General features: G+C 36.9%; 1 protein-coding gene and 1 long non-coding RNA gene across 2 annotated transcripts; both read right to left on the bottom strand.

Annotated features, from left to right (window-relative positions):
• Positions 1-3708: 3708 nt before the first annotated feature.
• Positions 3709-4930, bottom strand: LOC149388601 (uncharacterized). The gene is made up of 2 exons (XM_089622472.1): positions 3986-4930; positions 3709-3741 (listed from the first exon to the last, which is right to left on the bottom strand). The coding sequence occupies exons 1-2, from the start codon at positions 4928-4930 to the stop codon at positions 3709-3711; spliced, it is 978 nt and encodes a 325-aa protein (XP_089478598.1).
• Positions 4931-10798: 5868 nt separating this feature from the next.
• LOC149388600 (uncharacterized) lies at positions 10799-12754 on the bottom strand. Its single transcript, XR_016300494.1, has 4 exons — positions 12464-12754; positions 12190-12344; positions 11577-11705; positions 10799-11191 (listed from the first exon to the last, which is right to left on the bottom strand). It is a non-coding gene; the product is annotated as an uncharacterized LOC149388600 (long non-coding RNA).
• Positions 12755-13355: the final 601 nt, after the last annotated feature.

Here is a 13355-nt window from a genome sequence, read left to right as displayed (position 1 = left end):
GGAGACAAGTCCCGCCCATCCAAAACTATTTTTAAGTTAGATGAAAAGAAGAAGAAGAAAAACCAGAAAGAGAAAGCAGAGGTAATTACTTTCTGTCTTCGTTGAGATTTGTTGAAAGAGATGTTGACATCTCATGTCAACAATGTTGACGTCTGAATGTCAATAATGTTGACATCTGTATGTCAACAATGTTGACATGAGATGTCAACAATGTTTTCAATAATACGTCAACATTGTTGACATCTCATGTCAACATTGTTGACATTCAGACGTCAACATTGTTGACATACAGACGATATCAACAAACAATAGATATATTGTTGACATTATTGATAAATTGTTGAGATTTATTGTTGATATTACAGGCTCGGATTGAATCTGAAGGTGACACATCCCTCCCATCCGAAACTGCTTTTGCAGTTCCAAGCACCGACTCCGAGGTAATATGGACTGATCTTTAACATGTAGATAACATAACATATGGCTTGTCAAATTGTCACATTTTAATTTTTCACAGGCTCGGTTGAAGAGTGTCGAAGACACGGTCAACCACTTGAAAGGAGAGTGGAGCTTGTTTAAGATTGACATGAAACATGAATTCAAATCATTCAAGACAAGTATGAATAAAAAGTTTATGGAATTGTCCCGCAAGATTGTCGAGCCGGTGGATCAACAAGAAGACAGTCAAGTTGAGGCTTTGCCTCGAGAAGTTGAAGAAGAGCCTGTGCCGCCACAAGAAGACATGCAAGTTGAAGAAGAGCAAGAAGACGAAGAAGATGAAGCAGAAAAGAAAGATGAAGAGAAAAAAGATGACGACGAGAATGGAGACGATGAAAAGGGAGATGAAGAGAAGCAAGATGAAGAGAAGAGAACAACGACGATTCAGAATAGATGGAAAAGGAGGGAAAGACACAAGCCGAAGAAGGTAATATTATTACAATATACGATTCAGAACAGATGGAAGGGGAGGGGAAGACACAAGCCGAAGAAGGTAATAGACTTCTAATAGGTCTTTACATGACATGTCAACAATGTTGACATGATATGTCAACAATGTTGACATCTGATGTCAACAATGTTGACAATTGTTGACATGTATGGTATTTTTTGAAATATGTTTAACGTAATGTCTGGTCTCCTTTTTATAGGCCATGTTCACGAAGACAGCCAAATAGAAGACAGTCAAGAAGAATTGACTGAATCACAGTCTAAAGCCCGCATGTTGCAGTTGGATGCTGAACAGTACGAGGATGAGATGTATGATGACAGTCAACTAATATGGGTTGGCTCGGATCCTGAGGGAAAAACAGTACATGAGATGGAGGTCGAGATCAACGATGCTCGGGACAAGGAAAATCGGGACTCTTGGCAGCTGGTGCCAATAAACATAGAAGATTCACCGAAGCGACCGACAAGAGTCATTCGACCTCCAGAAAAATACACTCCAACTCAAGTCCCAAGGCCATTTATGAAGTTGGTAAAAGGTGTCGATCGGGTACAAAAGATTCCGCTGTCTCCTCCTTTAGATCCAACTTCTCTTGCAGACGTTCTTATAATGGAGACATGGCTGAAGATTGGAGTGATGAACAGTAAGGACGAAGAAGGCCGTTGGTACTCGAAAAAGGAAGACAAAATGCCGTGGCGGTGGAATTTCACGGAACTTGAAGTGCGATCAAAATCCTTTTTCTACACGATGTGGACGCCCGAAGAGTGGCTCTCCGATCAGGTAAATCCTTTCTCTATCAGTTTATTTGTATGATTTTTTTGATCCCTAACATCAAATGTCTACATTGTTGACATCTGATGTCAACATTGTAGACATCTGATGTCAACATTGTAGACATATTTTGTCAACAATGTAGACATCGTATGTCAACAATGTAGACATCTGATGTCAACATTGTAGACATCTGATGTCAACAATCTAGACATCTGATGTCAACAATGATGTCAACTATCTAGACATCTGATGTCAACACTGTTGACATCTTATGACATCTAACGTTGTTATCTGATGTCATCCTATCTATATCATGCTTACATGTCTATTCATTGTAATTGCAGCATGTCGATGTTATATCATTCTACCTTAGGAAGAAGCGGTGGTTGGGTCAACTAAAAGAGTCGTTCACAATAATGAACGCCTTCTTTCACAACTATTGTATCCATGGATATGAATCGTGGGTAAAGTGTGAGAACAAGGATGAATTTGATTGGGCAAATCAGTCCCGTATCGTGGACTACATAACTGCCACAAACAAATCCTTGAAGCACTCATCGCCGTGGGTGGACGTTGATGTCGTATACGTGCCTGTTTGTCACGCTGATAGGTCGCACTGGCTCCTTCTACTTGTGAACATTCGGGAGCGGTCTATTACAATATACGATTCAATGTCCGAAAACAAATACCATAGGCAAATGGTGACGTCCCACGTGCAAAAACTGGCTGAATTCATCCCATTAGCTCTTTGTTTTCTTCATGCATTTGATAGATTGGGTATTGAAGACACCAGTTCAGCCAAGTTCAAAGTCGGAACTGCTGCCAACATGCCACAACAGGGAAATGGGTACGTACATAGTTACATGTTTAATATTACGAATAATACAAAAATTTAATTGTCTAATACCTTATTTTTGTGGAACAGCGGCGATTGTGGCATGTTTATCGTGAAGGCCATTGAGTTTATGACTCATGGGTTTGATGTGTCGACAATCAAATAAGATGACATCGCCATGTACCGACAAAAGTACACCATCGACCTCTACCGACACGGGGCGGTGAAAATTGCAAGAGAGGCCCAATCGAACAACGACAAGGATGAATGAGCTAAATTGATTCATAAACTCTTATTTATTTAGTATCAGTTTTTGTTAAAATTATGGTACATTAATGATTATGGTATGTAAAACTTTAACTTAATCTTAGTCTTTTGTAAAAAGTATGGTACTTTAATGATTATGGTATGTAAAACCTTAACTTAATCTCAGTTTCATTATATATGTACTTTATTATGATATTGTGTACATAGATATGTCAACAATGTTTGATACTCAGATGTCAACAATGTTGACATAGATGTCAACAATGTTGACATCCGAGTATCAACATTGTTGACCTACATACATATCAACATTGTTGTCATGTATGTCAACATTGTTGACATCTGAAATCACAAAACCAAACAAGTATGAACTCACAATAATATCTGATATTACAAACAAAGTACACGATAATATAATATCTGAAATCACAAACAAAGTAGACAATTCTTTGAAATCAACAAAAAAAGGTTGACAAAGGAGGTTAGGTCAAAGGAGTTGCACTATTACAAGTTTGACGATTGTGACCAATTTCCTCGCAACGCGCACACTTGCGCCTAATAACATCCTCTCCTTGAGAGGGTATTCTTCACTTTTTTGGCCTACCGGCGGCACGTGCCTGGTGCAGAGGCGCAATAACGCGGATATTCTCCACCTCAGGGGGAATATCCCAACTCGAAATGTCGCCATGAGGATGATGTACAGCTGCGTAGGTTGCCCGCAAATACTCTGTCGTATATACCTTCGAAATAAAGTTCTCAACTGGACGGTTGCGAACTCGGCAAGCCGCGATTGCGTGTGGACAAATAAAATCATGCGCCTGCCATCGATGACAGGAACAAGTTCTATCATCTAAATTAACGGCAAATACGACCCCCTCTCTGTCTACTACCTCAAACTCGTTGACTGAAGATGGCTGACCTATTATACAAAAAAGGTTGATTAGATATAGTTATGAACAATGAAGTCAACAACGTATATATGTCAACAATGTTGACGTCTGATGTCTACAATGTAGACATAGATGTCTATATCGTTGACATAGATGTCAACAATGTAGACATCTGATGTCTACAATGTTGACATTAATGTCAACAATGTAGACCTCTAGATGTCAACAATGTTGACATGAGATTACACATATCAACGATTATTAAACACTTACAGTCATTCGAACAGCATATCCAATGTACTTGTCCGCTCTGCCGTGGTATTCTTTTGTCAGAATCGTTTGTGTTTTTTCCGCAGCTTCTCGACGTTCATAAAACCATTTCATACTCCTCTCTCTTAGCCAATCCATCAACTTTGCAACTGGAAACTGTCTCACTTTTACGTTTAATGCATTCAATGCTTCCGCGTTGTTGTTCGTCATGATACTGTACCTTTTCTCCGTGAACATAAACCGTGCCCACCTATGGTTCCCGACATCATTTGTCAAGTATCGACGTATTTCCGGATTTTCAGCGTCCAACATGACCATGTAACTTTCCCATTCACTCATCGTATATGCCTTTGCGGCACCGTAAAATTTCCACTTCACATCCTTCGTAATCCCCTTAAAAGCAGTCTTCAAATTGCCGTATAGATGGAACATGCAAAAACCATGATAACAATTCGGAAATACCGTCCTCACGCCATTGATTATGCCAGCGCGTCTGTCAGATACAAATACTTGATTCTCCCGTTCCCCATATGCGTCCTTCAATTTGGCGAAGAAGTAACTCCACGCCTCGTTAGATTCTGAAGGACCAACACAATAGGCTAACGGAAATATTTGCTTGTTTCCATCCATCCCACACGCTGTATACAACGTTCCTTTATAATAGTTCTTCAAATGGGTACCATCAACGATAATCACAGGTCTAAGGTACTCCCAACCACTTCTCCAAGGGCCGAGTGCCATGAAAAAACTGACAAATACGCCGCCCTCACCAGTGACTAGGTCAAAAAAAGAACCGGGATTCTTAGTCTCGATCATGTACCTTAACTTAGGTAAGAACGCGTACGAATCTGCCGAGCTACCGTAGAGGGACTTTAGTGCCTTCTCTCTGGACAGCCAAGCTTTTTTGTAAGTCATGGAAACACCGTAGTCCATTTGCATATAACTCATTATCTATTTCGGTCTGCACATACCCGTCGTTGGATCAATACACTTGTGCTTTACAACCTCTCCAATTAGCTCACTCGTTGCTTGCGGGTGACGTCCTTGCCTTACGTGTAAGGCACAGCTGTGGTCTTTGTCAAACCTGAAACATGAAACTTCCATGAGTATCACCGGGGAAAAAGTTTAGAATTATAACACAGACGTCAACATTGTTGACATCATATGATTTCTACTGTTGACATATGATGTCTACAATGTTGACGTCTCATGTCAACAATGTTGACGTCTCATTTCAACAATGTTGACGTCTCCAACAATGTTGACATGAGACGTCAACATTGTTGACATATGATGACATCTGCAACAATCTGCTTTTTGTTTGTTGACATCTACGTCAACAGTAGAAATCAACTAGAAATAAGAAGAGAAGTCAACAGACAGAGAACGTATGGAACATAAAGACAATTTACCTTCTAATTTGAAATATGGGCGTGTTTTCCTTTCTCACAGCTCGAACAGACCAATTACAGCCCTCTCCCGAACAAACAATGTGCAGAGATTTTTTGTCGGAGTTCTTTGTCTTATATGTGAAGTTGTTGACTACAGCGAACAACATCAAGTGTTTTTGTAAAGCCTTTTTATTATCATACAGTGCGTGAAGCTCAATATATACAGGAGAATGGACATCCAAAACAATTGTATCATCGTCTGCACCGCTCCTAGTAGATGAACTTGGGACGCTATGTGAATTCAGCGACGAATACAGTGGAGGATTGGAGTTGCGTGGTGGTGGAGGAGATCGTGGTGCCGGCGGATTAGGGTTTTGTGGTGGAGGCGAGTTTATTGGTGCAGGCGAGTTTTGTGGTGGAGACGAGTTTACTGGTGCAGGCGAGTTTCCTGGTGGTGGAGACGAGTTTACTGGTGCAGGCGAGTTTCCTGGTGGCGGAGACGAGTTTCGTGGTGGAGGCGAGTTTCGTGGTGGAGGGGAGTTTCGCAGTGGAGACGACATTGGTGGTAGAGGCGAGTTTCGTGGTGGTGGAGACGAGTTTCGTGGTGGAGGCGAGTTTCGTGGTGGAGGGGAGTTTCGCAGTGGAGACGACATTGGTGGTGGAGGCGAGTTTCGTGGTGGAGACGAGTTTCCTGGTGGTGGAGGCAAGTTTCCTGGTGGTGGAGGCGAGTTTTGTGGTGGAGGACAGTTTTGTGGTGGTAGAGAGCGCATCGTCAAATAACATAAACTCATCTAATCCCATAGTTTGATTAGGAGTTGGGACCGAACCACACCCCTCCTCCTCGGCTATAGATGGCATGTCGGAAACTCTTATAGGTAGATTTCCAACACAACCACTACCACGGCTGTTGGGAGTGGATCCAATCCCTGCTGAATCGGGACCCGATTGTTTTTCGTTTACTTCCAATATCAATTGAAAATTCTCTATGTCATCTTCTCGTCTTCTCCGCAAATATAAGAAACCTTTGAGCGTGTCATCGTTGGTTATCTCAACAGGCTGCACTGCACCAGCCATCGAGTATGCAACACCAACAGTATGAGTGCATGGTGATTTAGGCAAGTTCGTGTAAATGATTTGCATCAAACTAGCGAAGTTGACGTTGTACGACACCACGATTCCGAAAGATCCTTTCTCGTGATACCGACCAGGTTAAACCCAAGTACCACTGTGCTTGAATAATAAATAAATATCCCCCATCACTGCGTACAAAAAAGTAAACAGAGTTATTATTTGTTGACATATATGTCAACATCATCTTCAAAAATCACATAACATACCCATAACAAACTCATGCTTTTAAACAACAGAAACTTCATTATTTCAAGACGAAAAGCTTTTTTATACCCGGAAAATGAAAAAAAAACAAACCTAGGGTTTTATTTCGTGGATTGCAACTTCTCTTTTTTTGGGCTGACATTCGGAATGCTGCTCCGACAATAATTGAGCTCCTCCGGCGACTTTTTTGAGATGTGTTCACGAGTTTTCTCAGCTTGGACGAAATGGGGGAGAGTGGGGTAGAGAGAGAGAGAGAGAAGATCTAGACGAGAGAGCTTGGACGAGATGGGGGAGAGAGAGAGAGAGAGGATCTGGACGACAGTCAGAAGAGATGGACTGGAAGAGAGAGACAGAAGAGATGGTCGAATGAGGAGAGTGAGAGAGACTGAGACCTAGATGTACTGGACAAGAAAGAGAGAAGAGATGGACGAAGGAGAGAGATTGACTGAGACTCACCTATTAATCGGTCTTCATTTCGGGAGAAAAGGGCAAACTTGACTTTTTACACTTGTCATGGTGGCATCTATGTCTAATGTCAACATTGTAGACACATATGTCTACAATGTTGACATCGGGTGTCAATATTGTAGACACATATGTCTACAATGTTGACATCTGATGTCTACTTTGTAGACACATATGTCTACAATGTTGACATATGATGTCTACATTGTTGACATAGATGTCAACAATTTATTGTTTTTTTTTTCTTGATTCTCATATCATTTCCTTATCTGTTTATCTTCATTGTTGACCATAATTTCCACTTCACATCCTTCGAAATCCCCTTAAAAGCAGTCTTCAAATTACCGGCGAGATGGAACATGCAAAAACCATGATAACCATGATAACATGCAATTCACAACATTACACATATATAAGACATAGTGTAAATAGACATATTAAGCAGTTTCAAGCATTCAAGTCATACAAAAACCCATACAAAAATATAAATATTACGAAGTCCTCTCTCTGGGTTTTCAGCATAAACAGTCGTGTCCCATTGGGCATAACTTCCATAAAATCTCCTTTTTTCTTCAACTGAGTCTCCCAGTCGTCCCCGATGATTTCTTTCATAACACTTTCGAGACACATGATCGGACCCGATTCAGTTTCACTACAAAAAGTATCCAAGTACCATATGTACTCAGCCTGGCTCATTTGAAACTCCGTGAGTTGTGCATCACCGAGTTCCGATCCGCTTGCCTTATTAACATCAATTGACTACAATTTTAGTAACTGTCTACAATTATAGGTACGAATGTCTACAATCATAAAAAATAATAACCAAAAATCAGCTTTGCTTGGCATCAAAATGTACCTCATTTTTAGAACATTTTCTCTTTCGGGGCTCGAAGTCGTCATAGCTTGTCACCGGAGATTCAATGGAGCGTTTTTCTGACATTTCTGCATATTTTTGGCAATATTAGAGTCAACAACGTTCATTAGTTGTTGACATCAGATGTCAATAGTTGACGTCCATTGTTGAAATCTAATGTCAACAAGACTTCCAACGGCTTTCCATCTCACAAGTTCACACCAACATTAAGCAAAACCCCACACTCTGATTCACAGTCACAAAAACATGCAATGTAGAACAAAAACTCACCATCATGTAATGCAAGCAAATGAACAAAATCTGATTCAAGTATTAATCACAATGCATTAACATAACAGTCACATGTCAGTTCAAATTGAGGTGAACTTGTCAGAGAAAATGAAATAAAAGAGCTAACCATATAGATTAACAAACTTGTCTACTAGCATTTATGTCAACATTGTTGACATCTAAAGTCAACATTGTTGACATATATGTCAACAAATAATGAACGTCATCTTCAAAAATCACATAACATACCCATAACAAACTCATGCTTTTAAACAACAAAAACTTCATTATTTCAAGATGAAAAGCTTTTTTTATACCCGAAAAAATGAAAAAAAAAACGAACCTAGGGTTTTATTTCGTGGATTGCAACTTCTCTTTTCAAAAATCACATAACATACCCATAACAAACCCATGCTTTTAAACAACAAAAACTTCATTATTTCAAGATGAAAAGCTTTTTTTATACCCGAAAAATGAAAAAAAAAAACGAACCTAGGGTTTTATTTCGTGGATTGCAACTTCTCTTTTTTGGGTCGGAATGCTCCTACGACGATAACTGAGCTCCTCCGACGAATTTTTTGAGCTGTGTTCACGAGTTTTCTCAGGTTGGACGAGATGCGGGAGAGTGAGGGAGAGAGAGAGAGAAGATCAGGAAGACAAACTGAAGAGATGGACGGGAGAAGAGATGGGTTTGACTGAGTATTAATCGGTCTTCATTTCGGGAGAAAATGGCTGAGTAAACATAGATGCCAATTTGTAAAGAAAATAGATAGTGAAGGGCAAACTTGACTTTTTACACTTGTCTTAGTGGCATTTTGGGACAAATTAAGGTTTTAGTGGAATGTGGGAAAAAGTTATCAAAAGAGTGGCAAATAGGGCAATTTCTCTTTATTATTATCTGCCTAAATAAATTCACATAAATTTATTACAAATTGTAGATCATTAGGATTAATAAAAAAAAAAAAAAGTATACTGAATTACCGTCCAATCCAAACAATCTAGGTTTGCTATCACCGTTTAGTGTTGGTGAAACCTAAAAGAAAAAACTGCATGTCATATAATCATATTTTAAAACATGTAACATATTATTAATATATAATGATAAAAAAAATCGAATTAATTAGAAAAAATGAGAAGATAGATATCTATATATTACGATTGTTCCAGCAATGAGAGAATTAACCCGGTCCACAGGACCAGCCTCAACCCAAATATTCGAAGTACCTGATGTGATGTGGTATAAGGCTGAGATTATATATCGAAGTTGATCCAAGGGCTACGAAATACTTCAATTTTACGTCTTTCTTTATTTTGATCATTACTTCCTGAAAAAAAAAATCATTAACGAGGACATTAAAAAGAAAATAAATATGAAATTATGTAGGTGGATATATAAGTGCCGATTGATTACATGGTCATTCGGACCGACAGTATTAGGGTTTTGACCAATCTTGCGAAACAATTGTCTTGTTATGTTTCTTGCCCTAATTCTTTCCTCCTTTGTTGTTCGGTATATCGGAACTGTTCCTTCAGGGCAAATCTCGTTCCTCGAGAATCCAGCTTCCGATGATGGCGTGTTTGAACCGAGTGAATTTTTCGCACGATCAATATTTCGAGGAAAATTAGCACTTGGTTTTAGCTGCAGCAAAAAAAAAAATAAATAAAGAAGGGTTAACAAAATAATCATGTTTAGTGATCTATTTTGTTCTAGTCACTATACTAAATAATCGATGGTAAAGTGATCGAGATTCGATAATAACATTAAAGGGAAAAAAATTCACGGCTTAAGATTTTGCCAAATTTTTTAAACATAAAATGAATCTTCCTAAATTTTTTTGAAAATTATATACCGACATAGATTTCATAAAATATAGCACCAAATAATCACATAATTTATTTAGATTTTTGACATTATTTGATTGCCGCGCATGATCGATCAAATAATGTCAAAGAACTGTGAATTAACAAACTTTTTAATATGATTTTTTTTTTACAATTTTTTATATGATTTTTTTGGTTCGCTATGTCGTCGCTGATTCCTTGATATCATCAATAAATACAAACGCATTTATTCTACCTTAATTCCATGATTTGTTGTAATGATCACTATAGGATAAATAAATCAGTTGCTGTTCCGAGGACAAAAATCTCTGTAAAAAATATTTTTATGAGTTAACATCCACCATATGCTAAACACTAAGTTAAAATAATAATTCATTTAAAAAATTAATCGTTATTAGTCTCATCTCATGAATCATTTTTCATTTTATCAATTTTCATTTTCTAAATAATTAATCAATAATTGCGATGACTTGCGTGTTGAAGAACAATAAATATAGGGGTTGGTGCATTGCATTACATTTTCATTTACGTATCCCTTTAAAATTTTACTTTGCTTTGCAGTCAAACATTTATGAGACCTAACGTGAACGAAGCAAATACAAAGGTATACGAATATTGCAGCATGGAAGACCTATGGAAGAAACAATGTTAATATAACTTGTCAACAAACTCAACCACCGCATTACATTCACACAGTGGTCCACAACATCACGCGAAATGCATGGGTTTATTAGGCACTTTTACAAAGAATGAAAATACAATTTCATTTTCTTCTTTAAAATCAAATTTGTATAAATCTCGGATTGAATTCAAAATGAAACAAGCAGGAATTAATTGTACATGTATATAATGCTCGGTTGGGAGATTTGTTAATTTTTTTTTTCACCCAAATTTAATGTCCTTAACAAGGTGGGAGATCTTTTGGTGGAGGCAAAACAGATTGATCTTTGCCTTTCCCATTTTCCACTACAAATGCTGTTTTCAAACCCCAACCCGTGTGGACCTCTAAATGACAGTGCATAAACCACACTCCTGCAAATAATTACCATCAATTATTGCCACAGATATATAAATATTTTTCTCCTCCCCATTTTGACAAAAAAATAAATAAAGGGTTCCATAGGTGAGTGAGTGAAAGGAGAAAAGTATTTTTGCGACTGTTATTATTGTTAGCTAAAGTCAATTTTGGCTAATCATTCATCAAAACAGATTAAAATATACTTTACAATTTATATATTAATTTAGGTTATCTAATTCTAATCAGCAAAGTTCAAAGATAATTGACTTTTTTATTCTTAAAATATTATTTGGCATGTATAAGAGTTGTATTTGGAATGTGAAATCAATAAGTGAAAAAAATTGTTTGTTTGCATGATTAATCGTGGTTTAATGAATGACAATGAAAAATAAATAGTACCTGGGTTGTCAGCCCTAAATCTGATGGCGGTCCAACCACCGGTGGGAACTCCAACGGTGTTTCTTTCAGGAGGATCAACTAAGTTGAACTTAAGCCGGGTCTTTACTGGAGTTAAAGTTACCGACTCCGCTTCCAACCACAAAAAAGTTATATCCATGGAGATGGAAAGGGTGTGATTCCACAGTTAGAAGATTAGTGTCTTGTAAAACCAACTCGATGCTCGAATTGAAAGCAAGTTTGTTGACCATCGTCCATTATTTAGAGGAAAAAATAATAAATAGCAGAATTTTTTTTGAACCAAAATAATAAATAACCATATTTAATCTCCTCTCTTAAAAAAAAAACCATATCTAATCTTCAAATATTGGAATATGAAAAGTTCTATGTAACCTACCTTTTGTGTATATTTGATTTGATTAAAAAAATTAGCTATGATTCAATCAAACACTTTGTTTTAAAAATCTCTTATTTACAAGCTCAGCTAATCACACTATAGCACTAGCAGCGTTGAATCTCATGTCCAGTAATAATGATGATAAAAAATCAATCAAATAATCATTCTCCTATTGTATTATCATCAACAACAACATAAACTGCTCAAATTTAATCAAACCTTGAATAAATAGGCCGAAGAAGGTATCGGGAATCGGCTGACCGGAAGATTATGAGCTTTTGATCAGAAGAAGTGTCGATCTGGTTGTGGATACAATCACTAAAGCTTAGGGAAGTGTAATAATAACACAGAACAAGAGAAGAGTGTGGAGAGTCCTGGAATAAGAAAGAACTCTACTAGAAAGCTACATTGATTCGGTACATAAATAAATAAATAAAAGTCAGGAAAAAATGGGTTTCGAGTCTTTCGATTAAGAAGATGATGGGCTTCTAACCTTGACGACGTGTGGGTCAGTCATCTTTTCCGCTTTGCCTTGCTGTACATTTTTCTGGATTTCATTTATGCGAGTAAATAAATAAGGAAAAAGAGAAAGGGATCAAACAAATCAGAATAACCGTCGAAAAGAAATCAGAACAACTATCGAAAAGAAAGATCGAGCAACCCGATTTCAACGAAATCCTAGCAAATATATCTTTGGGGAGAGAAAGATTGTTAACCGTGTAAAAGAGAAGTGTATTTTTGGATCGCTGTTTACAAGCGATAAAATACCATTTCTTATCTGATGTTTGACAAGATATGGGCCTATTACAACAATAAAATTTGGGTTAAATTTCGTATTAAAATTAAAAATCAAAATTGAAAAAAAAGTAGCTATGTATAAAAAAAAAAAAACTAAAAAAAAAAAAAAATACTAACATAGCTAGAATTTGATGTTGAAATTTTTAAGTTTGAATAAAATGTATTAAAAAAATGGGGCTGTGTATTAAAAAACAAAATACTACGTAGCTAAAGTTTGATGTTGAAAATTTTCATTTTGAATCAAATATAACAGTAATGTAAATAGCCAAGTAACATTGAAAATATATGAATTATGTTAAAATTTTACAAAATTTACATTTTAATTAAAGTCTAAAAATATTATATTTTGGAAAATGCAATAGGAAAACAAATTTATTTTGTCTAATTACATTCCATATTTTTTTAATTGAGCTAAATCTATAATTTAGAATTTTTATACTGTTTAAAACTTACAAAATTATAATGTAAATAAAATTTGATATTGATAATAAAATAAAAAGGGAGTTATAAAAAAAAGCCTTATATTTTATTATTATAATGACATAAAAAGTTATAAAATAATATTATTAAAAATTCTTAGAAATAAT

The sequence above is a fragment of the Urtica dioica genome, chromosome 8 (genome assembly GCF_054948205.1).
Source record: "Urtica dioica subsp. dioica isolate 48M chromosome 8, U.dioica_male_clone48M_v1_H2, whole genome shotgun sequence".
Taxonomy (NCBI): domain Eukaryota; kingdom Viridiplantae; phylum Streptophyta; class Magnoliopsida; order Rosales; family Urticaceae; genus Urtica; species Urtica dioica.
Note: the sequence above shows the minus strand (reverse complement) of the source record. Positions and strands in the feature narration are given on the sequence as shown.